Source organism: Thermochaetoides thermophila (assembly GCF_000221225.1).
Source record: "Thermochaetoides thermophila DSM 1495 unplaced genomic scaffold scf7180000011818, whole genome shotgun sequence".
In the NCBI taxonomy this organism is placed as follows: domain Eukaryota; kingdom Fungi; phylum Ascomycota; class Sordariomycetes; order Sordariales; family Chaetomiaceae; genus Thermochaetoides; species Thermochaetoides thermophila.
The window spans coordinates 565954-586236 of NW_006383034.1; the positions used below are offsets into that span (position 1 = coordinate 565954).

Genomic DNA, 20283 nt, shown 5'->3' on the forward strand with positions numbered 1-20283 from the left:
CCCCATGTCCCATAGCACGCAACCCCATAGGTGGGTGATAATAGATACTAGCTTCTTCTTCCCACACACAAGTATCCTGAACGCAGGACAGATCATAATGCATGCTTGACAGCAGCTGCTGTAGCTCACTCCGGGGAAGTAGCCGTAGTCGTGGTAAGACAACGTGGTATCATATCATATCGTGCTGCTGGATATGTGCCGTCAATCAAACGCGCAAGAGACGAAAAAGCAACCTAATACTATCACTCCCGCGCCAAAGACACGACAGGAGAGAAAAGCCGTAAAATTTCGAGGAAGACCACTCTAGTTCTGGGCAGCAGGCGGCAAAACTCGGTTATTGCGATTATGCGACGCGCCAAAAACCGGTTGCGCACGTTGCTGCCCGGCAGCAATCGCCGTCATGACCATGTCTTCAAACGCCTAGTTGTGGTAGCGGTCATAGTTCGGGCGGGGGTAGTCCTCGAAGTAGGGGTGGTTGCAGGCCTGCTTGGCCGAGATGCGGCTGGCCGGGTCGTAGGTAAGCATCATCTCAAGGAGGTCGAGACCGGTCTCGTCGAGGTTCGGGATCAGGGGAACCGAGTGGTCACGAACCCACTTGGGGAAGGTCGGCTTGAAGTCGGGATAGCTCGTAACGCCGGGCCAGATCTCCTCAGTAGGGGTGCCGAGCAGGCTGGTAGGGTTAGCAAAATGGTGTTTGAGGAAACAGAATGTGGAAAACGTACCGGAAGATCTTAAAGATCTCGTCAATCTCAGAGTCTCCAGGGAACAGAGGCTTGCGTGTGCACATCTCGGCGAAGATGCAGCCGACCGACCACATGTCGACACCAGTCGAGTACTGGCGACCACCGAGCAGAATCTCCGGAGCACGGTACCACAGAGTAACAACCTCATGAGTGTATGTGCGCAGCGGGACGCCAAAGGCGCGGGCGAGACCAAAATCGGCCAACTTGAGGTTGCCCTCACGATCGATCAGCAAGTTCTGAGGTTTCAGATCGCGGTGCAGGATCCGGTGACTGTGGCAGTAGCGAACGCCTTCGCACAGCTGGCTCATGAACTTCTTGATGATCTGATCGCCCAAGCCGAGACGGCTAAGCTCAGCGTTGGTTCCCTCCGGCAGTGACTTGCCGCGACCGCCTTCGGCCACGGGCAGGGCCTCCATATACTTCTTGAGGTCAAGGTCGAGGAACTCGAAGACGAGGTACAGCTTATGACCCTCGGCGTGGACAATGTTGAGCAGGCGGACAATGTTGGGATCGCGCATTTCCTTGAGCAGCGAGATCTCGCGGATGGCGGTCGACGGGACGCCCTCGTCTTCGGCCTCGAGGCGGATCTTCTTCAGGGCCACGATACGGCCGCCATTGGCGAGATCGCGGGCCTTGTAGACGACGCCATAGGTGCCTGCGGAGGGTAGGTTAGATGGGGCACGAAGAAGCTGAAGATAGAGGACGTACCCTCGCCGATCTTTTCAAGTTTCTGGTAGTTCTCCATGGTTATATTCGGGTTGGTCTCGTGTAGAAGTCGGTAACCGAAAGAATGTTCTAGGGCAAAGCGAATGCGGTCGATACCGGCTCGTTGCAGCCTCGTTACCACGGCGCCCGGTCGGTTGCTGGTTGCTCAGGAATGCAAGATGCAGATCTGCGTTGAACGATGGCAACGCCAGGCGCGCAGGTTGCGAGGTGGTCCCAGCCCAAGACCAACGGTAGGGGTTGCAAGAATGAAAGGCGATGGGTGATGGAAGCGCAATGGAAGCTTGGTTGGTCAACGAGGGGCAGCAGCCGGCGCCAAGCGATGACAAACAAACAAACAGCGCCCGGGAGAGCGACGGTAAGAGAAATCGAAGAGAGGGGTAAATAAAAAGCCAAAAAAAAAAAAAAACACCGAGTGATCGAAAAGGACTTACTGGGTGTCGTGTTGAGGTCGGCGATCCGAACAGGATGAGGTGGTGGCCGTCGAAACAAACAGATGCTAACGGGGAGATGGCCTTTGCTGTTAAAATTCGGTAAGCAAAACCAGGGTTGACGGGTCAGCTGCAGACGCAGTTTGCGGTGGGCGACGCGAACGCGTCGGGTCCTGCATTTCACCAACGGGTCCCTGACATCAGCCCCGTGGCGCATGCCAGCCTGTAAACAGACCATGAGGGGCAATGCGCGCGACCGATAAGAGTTTTATCGATAAGCGATAATCATATGCCCCGCGTCGATGGCTTCAGGGACCATATGGAACTCGACGAGCATCATCAAGCTGCTTGTTCTAAAGGTTTACCACAACGTCGGTGTTGAGGGTTCCAATTAAAGGCTGGCCGTTTTGACATCTCTTTTTATATCAGAAAAATACTGTAAAAATCCCCAGACCTACATACCTGTCACAATGACGGTCAGCATAAAAGAATTGGACGCCCATGAGCCCCCATCGGATGAGCTTAAGGCTTGTTGGAAGGCCTTCTCAAGAGCCGACATCAAGGATCTGCTGAAGAATGGCAACCTCGATGATCTCCAAGATCCTAAACATGCAGCTGAGTTCTGTCTGGCGGGCACAGTTTCAGCAGAGACACTAAACAAGGCAATCCGCCATCTTTCCCTCGACAACCATGACCCAGAACTCCATATTACACAGGATGCACCGATATACTATCACCCTATTCTCCCAGGTAAGCAGTTCCATGCTCTCATTCAGGAACCCTTTCATAATAACATTTCCAGGTCTCCTAATCTTCCCATCCCTCATCCCCCCAGCCGTCCAAAAACTCATCCTCCGCCGCCTCGTCCACCGAGACCTCAGCCAACCCGCTCACCAAACCAACCTTCATCTTCATTTCAACCTCCCCTATCCCTCTCCAGACCAGAACGACGGGGACATCTCCTTTTTCAGCTACACCCCGTTCTCGCCAGTCACTTTCACCCCCAAGGACCCATCCGTCCACCGCCCCCTCACCATCAAGCAGGTTCTCGATCGCAAGCTGCATTGGGTGACTCTCGGCGGTCAGTACGACTGGACAAACAGGGTTTACCCGGAAGGTGAGGAGCCGCCCGCATTTCCGGCTGATTTGGCTGGGTTTTTGGAGACTGTGTTTCCCGAGACACTGGCCCAGGCGGCAATTGTGAATTTTTATACGCCTGGAGACACGATGATGATGCATCGAGATGTCTCGGAGGAGACGGATAAAGGGTTGGTGAGTCTGAGTTTTGGCTGTGAGGGGCTGTTTATGATTGCGCCGAAGGATCCGTGGAAGGAGGGGGAAGAAGGGGTTGGAGGAAGGAACGATGGGGAAAAGAAGTGGTTGTTGCTGAGGTTAAGGTCGGGAGATGCGATTTACATGACGAAGGAGTCGCGGTTTGCGTGGCATGGTGTCCCGAAGGTTATTAAAGGGACGTGTCCCGATTATTTGAAGGATTGGCCAGCGGAGGATGGGAAGTATGAGGATTGGAAGGGATGGATGAGCAATAAGAGGATCAATCTCAATGTCCGGCAGATGAAGGACTAGGGTCTCAGCAACACTTAACGTTTGACATCTCTGCTGATAGGACAGCAACAAGCTATCATGGCTCACATCGATTACGACCTCTTAAGGCGGTTGCTTACTGATGCACTAAAGTGCACGTCTCGCTCCAACAATCAGCCTCGTGCTTTGTTGGTTAGCTGCCATCGTTATCTCCCGCTCTTCCCAGTTCAAATGTCCATAGATCGTTTCGACGGGGTTTTTAGAAAGTCAACCTGGCGTAACAAACGAATATAAGGGAGCAAGGGGATATGAAGGCTGATGAAGATTAGTAATTGAGAAGTCTCAAGAACTTTGTGCAACCCTCCCCTTTGCCTGGTAATTCCTAGATCCTATGCATCATTACTCGTACTTTCATACCTCCGCATATCCATGCAATGTCTGGTTGATTCAGTTAAGCTTACTGCAAACCTTTCAAACCAAGGAATACTCCACTGAAGCATTTTGGGTCTATTGAAGCAAGAGATCGAACATCAAGTCCATACACAACTGACATTGTGAAACTGCCGTCAACCACTTGAAGATAAGTTACCCCAGAATTCCCAGTTTTTTAGTATGCATTGAACATTGATCCAGCCTAGGAACGCTGACGCTTGGTATTCTACACTGCAACCATCAATAAAAGCAATAGCCATACCGCTTCCAAACCATGTACAGATGAAAGATCAAATGAATGTCAACGCTGAAGCCGTTCAGCATTTGAGGGTGCTAAAGCTACAAGGCCCAGTCGGCTCCTCCCATTTCAGCAATCGTATTAATGCATGAACAGTCTTCCGGTGCTAAACTGTCAAGGCATAAGTCAAAGCGGTCCACGTGAGGACGGCGAGGACAGGACACTTTTGAGGCTTGGCCACCTGAGCCGGCATGCCACTTATCGCAAAACTCGAACCGCCGCGGCTACTGCTACTGCTGGTGAAGCTATTGGAAGAGACGCAGGACTGTCCAATTTTGCAGCAGCCATTGGTAACGCAGTAGTATCCAGGCTGCTTGGATGAAGACAGATCAGTATGACTCTAACCGAGCTGCTAAGTTGAAACAGACATCGGACTTACATTGCAATACATCCCGTCCGCGTGATTGCAGCATGTAGCGCCGTTTGGAATGCACCAATAGTTGTCGCAGACCTTCTCTGTTGAGTAACACGAGCCTTGGCTACTGCCCGAGTTACCGTTGCCATCTTTCCAGCTGATACTGCCGCTATAGCTGCTACCGCCGCTGCTACTGCTGTCGGAATTGCTACTGCTGCTGCTTCCGGCGCTGCTACTGCCGCCGCTGTGACCGCTGCCACCGCCTTTGCCACGCGGGGTGAGACTAAGGGGAGTTAGCCTAGAGATGACTCGAAATATCGGGGGTTTTGGAATCTTTTATCATACGTGATATTATACGGAGACTCGTCCAGCCCCCAAAGGGGAAGGATTGGATAGCTGGGTGAACTCTGTGGTAGCGGCTGCAAAGACATCTTGACGATTATGAGATAGTGTAGAAGAGATTCTTTTGTTATAGTTGGAGACGAAGACATTAGTTGCAAACATGAGGGTATTCCTTTTGGATTTCCCACGGACCAGGGCCCGTGTGGCAGGCAAAAATCAATGTCTCGAGTCCGGCTCGGGGATGCGAGTCGGGCATACAACTCCGTCTTACATGATAGGGCTGAAGGTCTTTTATGCACCGACGGTCTTACCGACTCTTCTGTAGCATGTAAAGCAACCACCTCCCACTCTATTCATGCGATGTTGATGTTCCCGAACGCTGTGTTGCCTAAAAATCCCCACACGCTAAATATCCTAGTCAGTGTCACAGGGCAGCAGCCCGATGACATGGCAGGGAGGCGATATAACGACAGTTGAATTGGTTATAGGTTTCGACAGCGGACTCATTCCTCTGATACATTGCGTCTTGCTACCCTGAGGCGCAACGCTCCAAACCATTGTACCATATCACTTGAGACACACCCCTCCGCTGTTCCCCTGTTTGAATTAAAAATCACAGGAGTATCATAATTATCCAGCATCGGAACCAATTCCATGCTTAGATCCAAACTGAACCAAACTGAACGCTCTTGAATTTAATCGATGGATTATAGACAGGAGAAAGTGGATAAAAGCAGATCTTAAATAAATTCCAAACTTACTGATGGACAGTGGTAGCCGCTCAGACAGTACAGCGTTCCTCTTGAAATGCAGTAAAGGAGCCCACATACTTTCCATAGAATCCGGGCACCCGTCACCTCCTTCACTTCCACTATCGTCATCGCCGACACTGCCGCCGCCACTGATACTACTACTGTTGGATGCAAAAGAAAATGGTGCATGTAGATGGGAGTAGTTATTTGGGCGTTTTCCTGCAGAACACGCGGCCCTGAGGGAATCTGTCAAGCACAATTGGTGCCGCAGAATAACAATGCTCTACCTTCTAAACTACATACGCGTGAAGGTGGATGAGCATGGCTCTTATATAAGGTCAAGTGTACACTTGACCTCAGTGGTGCCCGGGCTGACCGAGGTAGGTCAACGGTGACCACACCGTGATCACTTGCAGCTAACAACTACTGCCACTGCCACTGCTGCTGTCGCCGCCGCTGCTTCCTCCTCCTATTTTTGCCCGACCAACAATATTACTATCAAGAGCGCCATATGTCAGATATCCAAGATAGTCCATTTTTCGTAACAGATATATGGTCATTATCTTGATCCATACTTGATATTGAAAAGCTCAGGATAAGCAATGCCAAATCGGCAACCACACGGTTTAGCCAGGGGGTCCTGGGTTGAAGGGACATGATGAGGCACCAACGTAGCAGTATCACATGGAGGGTCAAGTAGGGCTGATATACTGTTTCAATGGATGTGTCTATTTTGCCGATCTGCTCGTTGTACTTCAGAAACAAGCAAGAGAAGAACGATTTAAAAAAAAGCGTGACTTACTACCTTAACACAACGCAGAGTTGAGGAGAGGCCCTTGTTTCAACTCATGCAAGGAAACCACAACAGAGGTATTTCAAGTTACTATCTGCACCTGAGTATTTTCCGACATTTGCATCTTTTGTATTCAACTCAATCCAATTCTAATTTTCGACTGGTCCCACCGCTGGGGGTGCTGGGTCGTGCCTACGGCGACGGCGGGCAAAAGCTACCTGAGGTGAACTAAACACAGACAATGCCGGGGAAAAGCCGCATAGGGTAAACCGGGATGGGTTAGAGGGAGTACAATGTACCATGCGCAGGGGAAGGTTCTTGAAACCGGCCGGCCTCAGGCATATGCCTCGTTGGGACATACTCCGGGTGTTAGGCTGGGAGTCTAGATGATCCGCACGTTGGGCTTGGGATAGGGTGCCCTGTGGCAGCGTCCCAGGCTTGCCCCCAGAGTTTGACCTGGCAAACTCTGGATTTGAACAGCTGGACGGAAGACCATGAAGCCCTTGGGTCTAGCCTGCCGGCAAGTGGGTTGTTGAAGGTGAGAGGGCAGGAAAAGAAGTGGCTTCTGGACACCGCACCGCCGCAGGGGCATTCTTTAATAGTCTCTGGGGAGTGCTTGAACCGCGTGTGGTACTTCAAGGAGTCTCCGTGGCCCGAGGTCTCTGCAGCCAGCGGGAGAGGCACTGCCGGGGAAACTTCTCGAGGAAGGGTTTGGCTGATTGCCCGCTCCATCGAACCGAGGGGGTCTGTTGGCCTGCCACCATCTGTGCATGTCTGGGGGAAGGACGCGACGTTTCTTGGGAGGAGAGGAAAGGAGGCCAAGCCACTCCCTGATATCCGCGCGTTTGGGCTCCCACTGGGGCCTATCCCTCAGGCCAGAGGCTGCTTGGTGCAAGCGGGACCAGCCGCGATAAGGGGTTGGGCGAGCCTAATCCACAGAGGGTGGCTAGCCGGTAACATCACAATGCGGTTCCTCCACTGTACTTTTTCTCTGTCCATCAAGTACTGGGTCCGTGATGGCCTGCTTACCCTTTAACGGACGAATCTGCTGCCGGGTGTCACAACGAAAATGGGGATAGATCTGTGTGGTGTAACGCTTTGGGCCGAGAGTCCGCAGACACTAGGCCAGCAGGGCTGAAGCACTCTGTGTTGTCTTAGAGCTTTGGTGTGCCAGCCGCGCTAGCACCAGTTTCGGTTAAGGAAGGGTGACCTTGCTGGTGCTTGGTGCCGAGGATTTTGTTTATCTGTGGATTCATTGAGGTCAGGCAGCAAACGACATGCTGTCGAGCCTGCCGATGTGATTTGGGAGGATCGATGGTGAGGTAACAGTAGCCAACGAGGTTTCAGCTTGTAATTTCCCACTTTTTGGTATGGCTGGCCTTCGATGAATGGTATATGCTCAGGCTGGTAAATATGGTTCTTTTCGACATGAGGTTTCGCAGTTCGAATTGAATCGAATTGCATTGCATTTCCGACCCGTATCACCCATGAGGGTGCTCGGTCGTGCCCACGACGCCGGGGGCAAAAGGCACATATGCACTCGCTAGTCTAACCTATGTACACGCGGGAAAAAACCCGAGAGGGAAAAACCGGTGCGTATCCGTGGGATAGATGAGTGGTGTTGGAAAAGGGGGAGAAGTAGGGAAAAGGAAAAAGAAAATGGGTTAGGAGGGGTGAGTATGAAAAACCGGTTGCCAACCCGAGTAGGGAATCTCGGCAGCAATCAAGACAACAATCCAGGCTACATGCGAGAAATTTTGTACCAATTGGCTGCGCTATCTACAGTGTATCTCAGCTGTCTTAGTTACACAGCGTTTATCAGATCTCTACATATTAGCATTCCTGCTTTTGTGACTCGATCATGATGACAGATTTCCCAATTTACTTCAGTGATTTGAGGTCTGATTCTCTCATGAATAGGAACCTCTCATGAAGCTCTGTTTTATGTTATTAATATTCTCTTAACTGCGTTGTTATACTTTCAGTCCTTGAAACCTTATGTATAGCAGTCAAGGATATTCTAGCGATGTGTTGAAAAGGAATTTTGCGTAGGGTTTGCATTATATTCCTCATCTTCTACGATACTTTCCAGGAGCACCAGTAGCTAAAATTATCCAACTCCTTTTTCGATCTTCAATGCAATTTCAAACGTGGACAAATGACGGATCAGAAAAAGACACAAGAATAGTAGCAAATCTAACCAGTCTGTGTTTCCAAGGGTGCATAAATGATCGCCGTTTCTCCCAGAGATAGTAGCCAAAACATAAAGGAAAAAAGCCGACGCATGCACAAAAATTGTAAATCCTGCCGACATTAGCAAAATCCTGACCTTCAACAAACCACAAAAGATGTTTAATGGTACATACCCACACTCAGCAAGTAATGCTACTTTCCATTTTGTTTTTCCTAGTATTGGTAAACCACGGCTACCCTGGATATCCATCATCGCCTTACGAAAATGGACTATCCAACACGACAACAAACCCAGCCGGATCATAAGACTAATTATAAAGGAAACACGTAGACTTGTATTGGAAGAACCATCGTCCCTTTTAACTTGTTCCCCTATTAAACAAATAGTCACGAAGGAACCAAGAAACTTGTGAAGTTAGCGAGACCGGTAAGAGATCACAAAGTCAACGTCCAGGGTATTCTTACATAGAGAATAGGCTTCCAGCAGTCTTTCCAACTCCCTAAGAATAAGACCCAAGCGGCAATCGTGAGGCCGAATTGAAGTATCCGCAGGAAAGAACGCCATCTAAACCAATGCACCCATCTCGAAAAGCAGCTGTGATGTATCTGCCAGGCGCGGTCCCCCAACTCCTGGGTATCCTGAGTGCAAAACGCGATATCTCCGCAAATACAGCATCTCCAAGCACCGTTGTCTGGCAATCCAACCAACGGAATAAACATGTGCCCTCGCATCTGAAGTCGGGGGTCGTTTTTTTTGAAGCCGCAATCCACACAGATGCACCACCATTCATCCGATGCTTCATTAGGCTTTAGCAAGAAAGTAGGTGTGCGACAGTTGGTAAAGTTGTCATCAGGAGCTTTACGAAAGCAGATTCCGCAGTAACGGTCACGTTCTTGGGCAAACAGGGCTTGGCCCATCACATAGCTCAACAGCTTTGGGTTGAAGAAGGCTTGTAGCTGTGGGCATACAGCTCGTAAACGTAAGATGTCATCAAAGTTGAGGTGCTCAATGATTAGCAAAACGATATCGAAGGGAAGGTCTAACAGTTGGCAAGGTTGGCGGTGCTCAACGCTCTTGGTATTAACGATGAAACCTTGAACGTTAGGCCTCTCTGATGCGATGATCTCTTTGCCGAGACCTTGCCCCAAGTCTGGCTCCAGAGAGCGTTGAAACATCTACCCTAGCAGTTAGTTTAACTTATTGGGCTGTTTGGACTACCGGCTTTATTATCTTTAACTCATCACCTCTTTAAAGAAACAAGGGCTGCACTGAGAGTCTTGTGAAGTTTGGTTAAAGATATCAAGGATAAATCTTCTGTTTCATCACAAAATAATTCTCCGCTTTATAGAAACATATAGAACGAGTTTCCGAATTTCACGACAGAATCAGCGGTGGTAAGACAAGCCATGGTTCGATCACTCGTTTAGGTTTACGTACATGTACCGACTTATATTTGTGGTTGGATATGGTCCATGCGCAAGCCAGCCCTCCCTCGCCACGCGCCACTAGTGTCTCGATTTAGTTCAGCAAGGCTGACTTCCCATCAGCTGTTCTCTGATCCCCACAGGTCAATACCAGCGGGGCTATGTTTCGGTTAGGAGGCAGATACGTATCCCCCGCACGTGGATTGTGAATGTGTGATTGGGTACAGTGCTTCTGCACCCGAAGCCTGGAACTTTGGATCAGAGTGTATGTCCTTGTTCACTTGAAGTAAGATAGTTAAGGCAAGTCGCGATGCAACAATTGGTAGCATGCAAGCAAGGGTAGGAGAGTTGAGTTGCGGTGCTTGATCTATATGTATTTGATGTGCTCCCATGATGTGATCGTCAAGTCTGCAGCAGAAAGGAGAGTGGGCAAACAAATCGCAGGAAGAATAATATGCAAGCACTGTCTAATAAGTTCAGTACTTGTATCCCAGCATGTAGCGGGTGACCTGGTCTGGTGCAGGCAGGGATCAACAATGGGTCAAATGGGTTAGATGATGGCCATTGACGATGTGGGGTGCACAACGAAGTCAATTAATACGCGTAATAATCTTTCTTGGTCCTCAATGTCCTTGTGTTAGGGAGAGGAAAACCAAGAGAAGTCTATCGTGCCCGATTAGCTCCCTCTATAAAATCTGCTCAACCATCCGGTTCATTCTTTTCAGTCATGCGGCTTCCAGATATCTCGTGGGATCAACCACGGGCTCGTGCCGCTCACAATCATTTTATCTCCAGTGTCCCTTGTGTTTGGCAGTCAGGGATACCCATTTTCCTTAGACTGTCGTGTCCATGTAACATAGCATCGCATATCAACTCTATATGGAACTGGCTTTCCAAGGATGTTTCATGTATGAACATTGAAAGCAAACCCAACGCAAACTTCCCCAAAGAGTGGGCATAGTAATTAATCGTGATCATTCATAAGATTCAATTGTTCAATAGGAGCCAAGAATTTTAGCCAATCACTGAGGAAAGGGTAAACTCACAGAAACATAACGAATTATCTGAATTGTTGATATTCTGACATTTTCTCAACTAAAGAACAAAGTATGCGCTTTAGCACTCTTAAGTTGACATCAATTGTTGTCAGAAACATATCGTGTGTACTATAGTGCATACTTTCTGCTCCGAAGAGTAGACGAGAAGAGTCCCGAAAGCAATCAATGACCTCTTTCATGATGGCAGTCGCTCCTGGCACCTTTCTCACTTGACATAACCAAGTGAGAATGGGAGAATACAGATACAGATGAAGAGACAATACAGCCTGTACGTTAACCCTACTGATCTTATTTCTCCTCTTTTGTTCTTAAAGCACCTACTTACAAGCATTCAGAAATCAATCCCATTATTCCTCCTCTTAATTGACATTGCTAAATCATGATAACTGTCAAGATCCTTCACTTCACGTAAAAGGAACACAGCCCATGTTTCTACTACTCCTAGCTGCAGCAGACAGCTGTAACACATATGTGTGCACGGCCTAAACTTGTGTGATTGGTTTGGGATCTTAGTAGTGAACTCTGATCCAGCCACCAGAGTTTCACGTAATGAAAGAGAATATATGAACTATATAAACTGAGCCTTAGCATCAGTAGATGAGCAAGAAAAAGGACTACAAAGCCTGATCGAAGCCACAAGACAAGTGAGAGAGAGATGATGAGAGAAATGCCAGGTTATCAAGAAATGGTACTTACACAAGGTGACACAGAGAAGACATATGGTTGGCCATGAGCAACGAAAACCCAAGTGGTCATGTGGAAGCTAAGTTAAACGGCTCTTGAGAGTGTCCGGAGTTAAAACCAGGAGCGCCATCTTTGCAAGCTCCGCTCATGCGCCAGTCGGGTGCAATCGTATGACGGGTCTTCGTATATCCACTAGTACCCAGATAACCACTAATGCAACATCTCCAAGTCACTCCCCGCACCAGAGTAAGTGGGCGAGCTCTGCAAACGTCTTCAGGGCTGAAGACTAAGAACCCAATTCATCATACGACCTAGATGCCCAAAACGTCCGGGAAATGGTCTGACGCTGCTTGTGAAAAAAAAATGTCATACTCCAGGAACCAGTCGCTGAACAATACCAAGCCAGTGGCTAACGTTATCAGCGGTCGCTTCCATCGAGGTAAGCGCTCTCGACATTTTTCCCAATTTATATATCCAAAAAGAAGAAGTAGCACGCCAATGCACACCAGTAAACGATTCATCCTAAAATCTAGTGAGCCGATGTTTAAAAGATCGAATGTCAAGGTCAACAAGTCACTTACGTGCACTCAGCAAGAAGTATTAGAAGCCCTGGCCCCAGAAATCGTAACGAACGTTGATGGCTTGCAAAGTCAAGCGCTGTGCGAATAAAACATGAGATTAAGAGTGCTAGTCTTGTAAACTCGAAGATTGAACCCGTAATAAAAAACCAAAAGGCTTGACGTGAGCGAAACAGACAGGGTATTGACTTGCTTTCCTTAATTTCCCAGGCGATAGAAATGCATCTGAGAACGACTAATAAAGGCCCTAAGAGAAACTACAACAGAGATGTCAGCAAAGCTGTAAAACATGGCTGGGTACTGGAAAGATCAATGGAAAACACGTACGTAAAAGACGACACTAATTCTGCTTGTGTCGCTCTTGGTGTTAGTGGACAAAACCCACACAACAATGTCCAAGCACAGTTGGGATGCGCTGAAATAGAACCAAAAACTGTTCCACAATCTCCAGCTACGAGAGCACTCTTCATGAGCTGCCCAAGAACGGTATCGATACAAACCTTCTTGATCGCTTAGGCTGCCTGTGGTCTCCGGGTAGCCGTAGAAACAACAATGCCAAGCAAAACCACCATGGCGCAAAGGAATCATCCCTCCGTCACCTCCTTGGAATCTCGGGTCTCGGCTCTTAAAGGCGCAGGGGATACAGATAGACCATGATCCCATGACTCCGCCATTGTCATTTGCATGCAGAAGAGGTAATGGTTTGGACATTGATTCGAGCAGCGACCTGTCAAAGAAATGAAAACACGACTCGCAGCACCACTGACGTTGGTGTATGAACTCTCTGCGGTCCAGCGCTTTGATCCATAGTTCGCGATTGAGCAAGGGTCCCGTGTCACTTCTATACTTCTCAGTCGCACGTCGAAAATGGATAATGCTGTCGAAGTCGAGATGCTCTAATATTAGAAGGATGATCTCCGCAGGGAGGTCTTGAAGACAACGCGGGCGGAGTTGCTCATGACGGAAATCAACAGGGCTGTTTTCGTTGTCTGAGCTCGACGTCAGCTCCTCTGAATTACTATGCCTTTCGATCAAGGGCACCTCTGCGACCGAGAGATCAGTCTGGTCCTTAGAAAGGCGTGGGAGGGACAGGCGTAGAAATCGATTCATTCGGAGGACAGCTGATGTACTCTGCTGGTCAGGTTGTGGGCGGACCCGAGCCTTCTTGGGGTATTGGGACAGATCCTGGGCAGTGTGAAAGATCCTAGAGACCAGTTGTGGTGACAAAAAGATCAAGTTGAGACGTCTGGGAGATTGAGTCCACTTTTTGATGACGAAAATGAACTTCCAGACACTGAAGCATGCCGTTGAATCTAGAAAGGAAGTTGTGCAAAAGATACAGCACGGTGCGGAGATAGGCAGAAGTTGCTGCCAGGACCATGACAGCGGTTAGTAGATAATTATTAGCGAGAGTCAGGCTGATTGCCAAGTGCGCTAGTCCTGTAGGCTGAATCCTCAGCGGGTCACAGCAGTTGGGCTGCAGCCTTCCAGAGCGCCAGGCAGTACTTTATCTGCGATACTGAGTATGGATCCGTACCTCAGCAAGTGACTTCGCCTGGCGTTCTCCTCCTGCAAGCCACTTGAAGCCACCCGAGACCCTCGACAAAAAAAAAAAAAATTGAGTCTTGGGGTGCAGCACAGCCATTTTCCGTTTCGCTACACGCATGGGAGCGAAAAAACCCGACCATAGCTGTAATAGGACCTTCCTCCAGAGAGTCACTTCTCACAGTGTCTCTAGAGAAACGGCCATCAAAGAAGGGGTGTGTCCTAAAGGCTGGCTGTTGTCGAGAGCAATATGTGGGAATGACCTCATAGGCTATTAGTGAACGGTTGTGGCGCCTGGGCTGGAGAGGAAGATCAGGAAGCGGATGTGGGGCAAGGCCCCACTGTTCAACTGGCTGGTTGTGGAGGAAATGGCGCAGTTGGAGTGCGTTGCGCCTGGAAAAAATACCTGCTGTGGCCCAGAAGGTCGCCAGTTCGAGTCCAGCTTCCACCAGCTCACACACCCCTGGTCTTTAACCAGCTCAACCCCGACTTCTCCGTTTAGACCAGCGGGCACAAGTTACGCTTGGGATTTCCCCAAGAAGAAAAGGGTTTTTCCCCACGCAATGTGCTTAGCAACCTATTGTCTGCCGTCGCCGTGGGCACGACCCAGCACACCTCAGTGGTGAACTCGGTCGAAAAACAAATAAAGAGTACTGAGTGGTCAGAAATATACATACATACATACAAAGCCCCTGAAGGGCGTTGCGGAGCTTCACCTGCTCAAAGTGGCCGTCTCTGTGGGCCGCCGGACACTCAGGACTCAACGGAAGCGCAACGACCCCTGAAAAGTTCTTCGCCTTTAAAACAAGCCCCAAATCATGGATGGGACCTAAAGGCTACGACGTGGCGAGGTTTTGTCTACCTACCATAATACAAACTAGCAGTGCGAGGTTGCAGGTGATCACGACAGCAAAATTGTATCGAACGGCATACCAGTCTTTGGTCGGTCATCATGCAACGGAGGCTTCGGTCCAGTACTTGACGGAGCAAGTAGACATATGCTTGACGGCATCTGATACAGAACATGAAGCAGTCAACTCGGCTCAGCCTGCCCGGCCGAATTGCGCAAGAGTCGCTTATCTAAGTTCCCAACCGTACTTGAAACATTTGCGATTCACGGATGTAAACGTATGTTGAATCGTCAACGTCTTTTGTCTTAAGAGCGCCGTCCAGTCATTCGGCGAAGATGATAGCTGGGCTGAGTTTCTGTGGCGCATGCATTCTCGGAGATGAACGAGTCCTAGGCTGGACAGTGCGGAGTGCACATGTGTAAGATTTCGATGCCCATCTCAACAATATGAGAGAAACAACAGGGCCTTCAGGTTGCTCGATGAATTGAACAAAGGAAGAGTCACATACTTGGGAATACAGACCGCCTCCAAAAGACCATGATGCACAGGATTCGCTCTGTGGAGCCTTTTCTAAGGACGAGCCCGGTGCAGTCATAAGGCTGGTCCTAGTTTATTTGTTTATTTTTTCCGACTGCTTCACCACTGGGGGCGCTAAGTCGTGCCCACGGCGCCGGCGGGCAAGAGCTATCTAAGTTATATCAATTATAGGTGAAGCCGGAGGAAAACCCGCGTGGGAGAAAACCGACGTGAGATATTGAAGGGCTATCATGTCACATGGTTGAGGGGTGGGAGAGTAGTTCCGGGAGCCGTGTCCGGCCCTTGGGTTCCGAAGAGGGTCTGGGGAAAAAGAATGGATGTGGGGAGAGGGAGAGCCGTCACTGGGCAGGGTTCGCGGGCTGCCCCCAGAGTTCGGCCCGGGAGACTCTAGATCTGAAGAGTTCGAAGGAGGACCAGAAGACCATAGGGCCCATCCTCCTTCTCGCGAGTGGGTTGTCAAAAGAAACAAGAGGGCAGGAGAAAAATGTCCCCTGGAGACCACCGCCCCGCAGGGACACTTTTTTAACAGCCTCCGGCGGGTGATTGAAGTGCATAAAGTACTCTAAGAAATCGCCGTGGCCCGAGGGTTCAGCCAGCCAGCGCAAGAGGCATTGGCGAGAGAACTTCTTAAGGAATGGTTTGGCACTTTGCCTAGCCCAGCAGGCCGAGGGAGGTTTGTTGGTACGCCACCAGCTACGCATATCTGGGAAGGGCACCCGTCGTTTCTTGGGGGAGACGGGGAGAGGGCGAGCCACGCCCTAATCCTTAGGTGCTTTGGCACCCATAAGGGCTTAGTCCTGAGCCTGGAGGCCGCCTGGTGCAGACGAGACCAGCCCCGATAAGGGGTTCGGGCAAGCCTGATCTACAGAGGGTGGTTTGGCCGGCAGCACCTCTGCGCGAGCTCTCCACCTCGCTCGCTCTCTGTCCAGCAGATAGTCTGGGTAGAGGCCAGCTAGCCACCAGAACCAGGCGATCGGATCGTCCGCCACACTGGGAAGATCACTCTGAGTACCTCGTTTGCGACCTGGGTGAGGGACGGCCACTACACCGGCCTAAGTCTAGATGAACTAAGCGGCCGTTAACCCCAACCCTAGTTGAACCGATATTGAGCTAGACCATGCCATACAGGAGGAAAGAAGGGCGTCCTCTCCATCTCGGTTGAGATCATTGTGGGGTCGATCCTGCCATGCCTCGCTCCGGCGCCGCGGGCGGAGGGAGGGAGGAAATATGTAGAGGACCGCCGTCATGTTCGGGTCGACCCTGAGGCCGAGTTCCCGGGCCTTGGTGCACAGCTGGTTGACCCTAAGGGACGCATGGTGGGCCAGTTGTACCGGGTGTTGACTCCACGACAGTTGCGCATGGTCGTTTATGTACATGAAGGAGGCCCCTTGTTGTGAGAGGGTGATGATTGGTAGGGAGCAGAGGACGAAAGATCGGGACCATGGGGAACCTCGCGGGAGGACGATTGTGCCCATCGGGAGGAGAAGCAACGGTCCTGGCAAAAATCAGCTGCCGCTTCAAACAGTCAGCGTGGCCAGCCTTGGCCTACCAGAACCTCACGGAGGATTAACGGCTGAACCGAGGGTAGACCGAGTTGACATCTAGGGTGACGAGGAGCCCGTGGTAGCCTTGTCTTGCCATGGTCTCAGTATCATGAACGAGCGATTGGACAAGGTCCAGTGCCAATCTGAACGGGATAGCTCCGGCCACGTCCAGGTCACTCACGAAACGGTCCAAGAGTTTCTGCTCAATCAGCAAGCCACTGGTGAGAACATGGCCCTCCAGCTCCAAGACAACAGATACACCATAGCTGATGGACACGAATTGTTGAAGAAATGCTGCCTATTACAGCTGTGCGCTGTGGATGACCAATTCCTGGAAGAGTTCGGCAAGGAAGCTTCCAGGATCTAGATCACATACGATCTGCTCTACGATGACTATCTTACCAGATGGGCCAACGATTACCAAATCATAGCCAAGATGAGAGCCATTGAAGATAGGGACTGGAGCAATTTGCAAAGAAAGATTGACAAGGACTATTCCTTTCTTCATTACGCAGCCAGGTACATCCTTCATCACAGCAGTCTTGCTTAACTTGACCATGACCAACAATCATTTCTCCAAGTCTGTCATCACGTACATCTGGTGAAGGTCCCATACATGAATGTGACTGCAAAACGAATCACTGGGTAGGACTAGGTGGATTGTACTCTCAACAAGTTGAATGATGCGAACCATTGACTCCCACGCCTTTCTCAATGAATCTAGCGTGCCCCCGAACCGGAATTTTCATATTAAAGCATATGAATATAGTATGCCCCTTCATCCTCAATGCAGATGACCACCCATCTGGCATGGCAACCCGATTCCTTTTCCATTCTTGACCAGTTAACTGACTCAGTCACTGTTCCATCTTTATCGTGTTCCCATCACCTCTCCTCTGACGCGGCTTACTTCATCTGATCTTTCCAGCATGGTGACAGAACACCATGGATCCACGGGCAGCAGTCAGCACGTCAGCACAGCGCCAGGAGAATCCGCCGTCTCGTAGCTCGACATGCATCCCATTTGCAACCCAATCAGTTCTCTCCTGTAACAGATAACAATCAGCCTTCGAGCACTTCGCCCGCGCCCTCAACGCCTACAAGACTTTCCTCCCGAGATCATCATCCCAATCCTCGCGCAGCTCAGCAAGAACGACATGCACAACTTGATAGACGGCTTCCAGGACCCAAGAAGGTTCGGCCTTCGTCAAGAACACATGAAGTTACCCGAAAGCTCAAAAGTGACCTTGACACCAGCAGTTGAACTAACTCAGCTGCCCTCCTCACTTCCCTCTTCAAAACGATGGGATTTGCGGCGATATCAACACACAATTGAGCCAAGCCCATGGAGTGGGATGTGGGTCACAGGGTACGGAGACCGGATATTTGCCGCCGATTATCCGAAATTTCTCCCAACCCTACTTGTAAATGTGATCCTCCGTAGGCCCACCGGAGCAGAGGCTGTCTGAACGCCAGGCCGCGCCAACCCATTCCAGGTTCCTGGTCAATGCTAGACCCAGAAACGCGCTGATTGGCTGTAAAAATCAGGGGTAAGAAAAGAGGCAGAAGCCCCTGGCAGGGATCGCACGCGGCTCCGCGTTCACAACACCGCTTGCTGCGCACTGCACCCGCGGCACCACGGTCGGGAGAGCCGACGACAGACCTGATCTTGTTCATCTTGAACTATTTCGTCAGCGCTGAGACATTCCCACGTGCACCCTAATTTCCATCACCTTTTTTTGTCTCATACCTTTTCTGCCGTCCGCCGGTCGCGTGTTGCGATCGCCCTGCCACAACGTCAACCTCTTTCTGTACGTCTTGCTCCCTGCTTGTGTTGTGCTTCCACCTAGCCAGCCGCACGACCACCGTTTCATTGCAACCCTAGTCCAGTCCAATTGCTTGGTTGCTCTCCTGATCACGCTCGCACTGCTGTTATCTGTCCTTCCAACTTCTCGACCCCCGACAACACAAAAAAAAACACATATCCATCATCGTTGCGCACATCACATCTCGCAGATCTGCTGGATTAGGGCTAATCGATCTTGCGACGATCAAAAACCAACAGGACATCATCCTTGCGTAGTTGGCCAAAGGAGGAGCTCAGTCGATCGCCAGTCGCGCACATCAATTGTTTCACCCAACCTTGCGTTGATAAAGTACCGCATTATCTTTGATCGCATCGCGATACTTTCCGCCGTCGCGAAGCCTTCACCCCTACCGGATACGTGCCGCTCGCGGGAGCGCATTCTTTCCATCACTCTCACCACGAAAATAGTAGCAAAAGCACGAAACAAGTCAAGCCAGCAAAATGGGCGCATCAATGTCTATCTCCAGCCTCTTTGGCAAGCTCTTCGGCTCGAAAGAAGTCCGTATCCTAATGCTCGGTCTCGACGCTGCGGGCAAAACAACCATCCTGTACAAGCTCAAACTTAACCAGACCATGACCACCATCCCCACGGTTGGCTTCAACGTGGAGAACTTCACCTACAAGAACATCAAGTTCAACATGTGGGATGTCGGTGGGCAGGACAAGATCCGGCCTCTTTGGAGGCATTACTATAGCGGTAGGTGTCTCAGGGGGTTTCGTGATGGGGAGATAGGATGATTGACGAGTTGTGGAATAGGCACCCAGGCGCTGGTGTTCGTAGTCGATTCCGCCGACCACGCGAGAATCGATGAGGCTAAGACGGAGTTACATCGGATTTTGAACGATCGTGAGATGTCGGAGTGCTTGTTGCTGGTGTTTGCGAACAAACAGGATATTGCTGGTGGTATGTCCCCCTACCACTCTATCAGTCAATTCCCTTAATGGGGATTTAACGGATGCTGATGAGCGACACAGCCATGGACCCGCAAAAGATCACCGAAAAGCTCGAGCTGCACAAGCTGGGCGATCGGCCGTGGTACGTGCAGCCGGCCATTGCCATCGATGGCGAGGGCTTGACCGAGGGCTTTAGCTGGCTGTCAGACAACATTAAGAAGCTGCCCAAGTATGGCGGGAAATGAGCTGCCAGCCGCTGCCAATGTAATGCAGAACAGTGAACGAAGCCGAACCGTTCTTGTCGAGGTTGGGATGGCTCTGCTTTGACTTGCTGTCTGGCTTCGTGAAGCGGTCTGCCCTTTCCGTTTCCCGTCTCCAAGTCACTTCTACGATCAAGGAAGGCATCAAAACAGCGGCACTGGTTACTTGAAGCGCCCTGCCGCGTCCTGTGGAATACCCAGCCCCTTTCGCCTGCCACAGGGGCATCTTAGTTAATACCGTCTTACCATTAATCTCTGGCTTTTGTTAGTTGTTATCATCATTATCCTGTACCCACGTCGTTATCGTCGTCAAATCCTGTCGTTTTTGTTGTTCTCTGATACCGTCTACCATACCATACCATCTACATGACCACAATTTTTCTGCCTACCTACATAATACCATACCAACCAGTCAATCCGGGTGAAAAAGGTGGAA

The 20283-nt window shown here is 50.3% G+C and overlaps 4 protein-coding genes across 4 annotated transcripts; 2 read left to right on the forward strand and 2 right to left on the reverse strand.

The window, feature by feature from the left end:
- Positions 1–420: 420 nt before the first annotated feature.
- On the reverse strand, positions 421–1488 carry CTHT_0041820 (cell division control protein 2-like protein; the record flags this gene model as incomplete). The annotated part of the gene is made up of 3 exons (XM_006694522.1): positions 421–670; positions 723–1398; positions 1452–1488. The coding sequence occupies 3 exons, from the start codon at positions 1486–1488 to the stop codon at positions 421–423; spliced, it is 963 nt and encodes a 320-aa protein (XP_006694585.1).
- Positions 1489–2367: 879 nt separating this feature from the next.
- Positions 2368–3481, forward strand: CTHT_0041830 (uncharacterized protein; the record flags this gene model as incomplete). The annotated part of the gene is made up of 2 exons (XM_006694523.1): positions 2368–2647; positions 2700–3481. The coding sequence occupies 2 exons, from the start codon at positions 2368–2370 to the stop codon at positions 3479–3481; spliced, it is 1062 nt and encodes a 353-aa protein (XP_006694586.1).
- Positions 3482–4275: 794 nt separating this feature from the next.
- CTHT_0041840 (uncharacterized protein) lies at positions 4276–4955 on the reverse strand (the record flags this gene model as incomplete). Its single annotated transcript, XM_006694524.1, has 3 exons — positions 4276–4434; positions 4549–4807; positions 4882–4955. The coding sequence occupies 3 exons, from the start codon at positions 4953–4955 to the stop codon at positions 4276–4278; spliced, it is 492 nt and encodes a 163-aa protein (XP_006694587.1).
- A 14179-nt stretch (positions 4956–19134) lies between these two features.
- CTHT_0041850 (putative ADP-ribosylation factor) lies at positions 19135–19832 on the forward strand (the record flags this gene model as incomplete). Its single annotated transcript, XM_006694525.1, has 3 exons — positions 19135–19390; positions 19451–19597; positions 19669–19832. 3 exons carry the CDS (start codon positions 19135–19137, stop codon positions 19830–19832), a joined length of 567 nt encoding a protein of 188 aa, XP_006694588.1.
- Between the last annotated feature and the right edge of the window lie 451 nt (positions 19833–20283).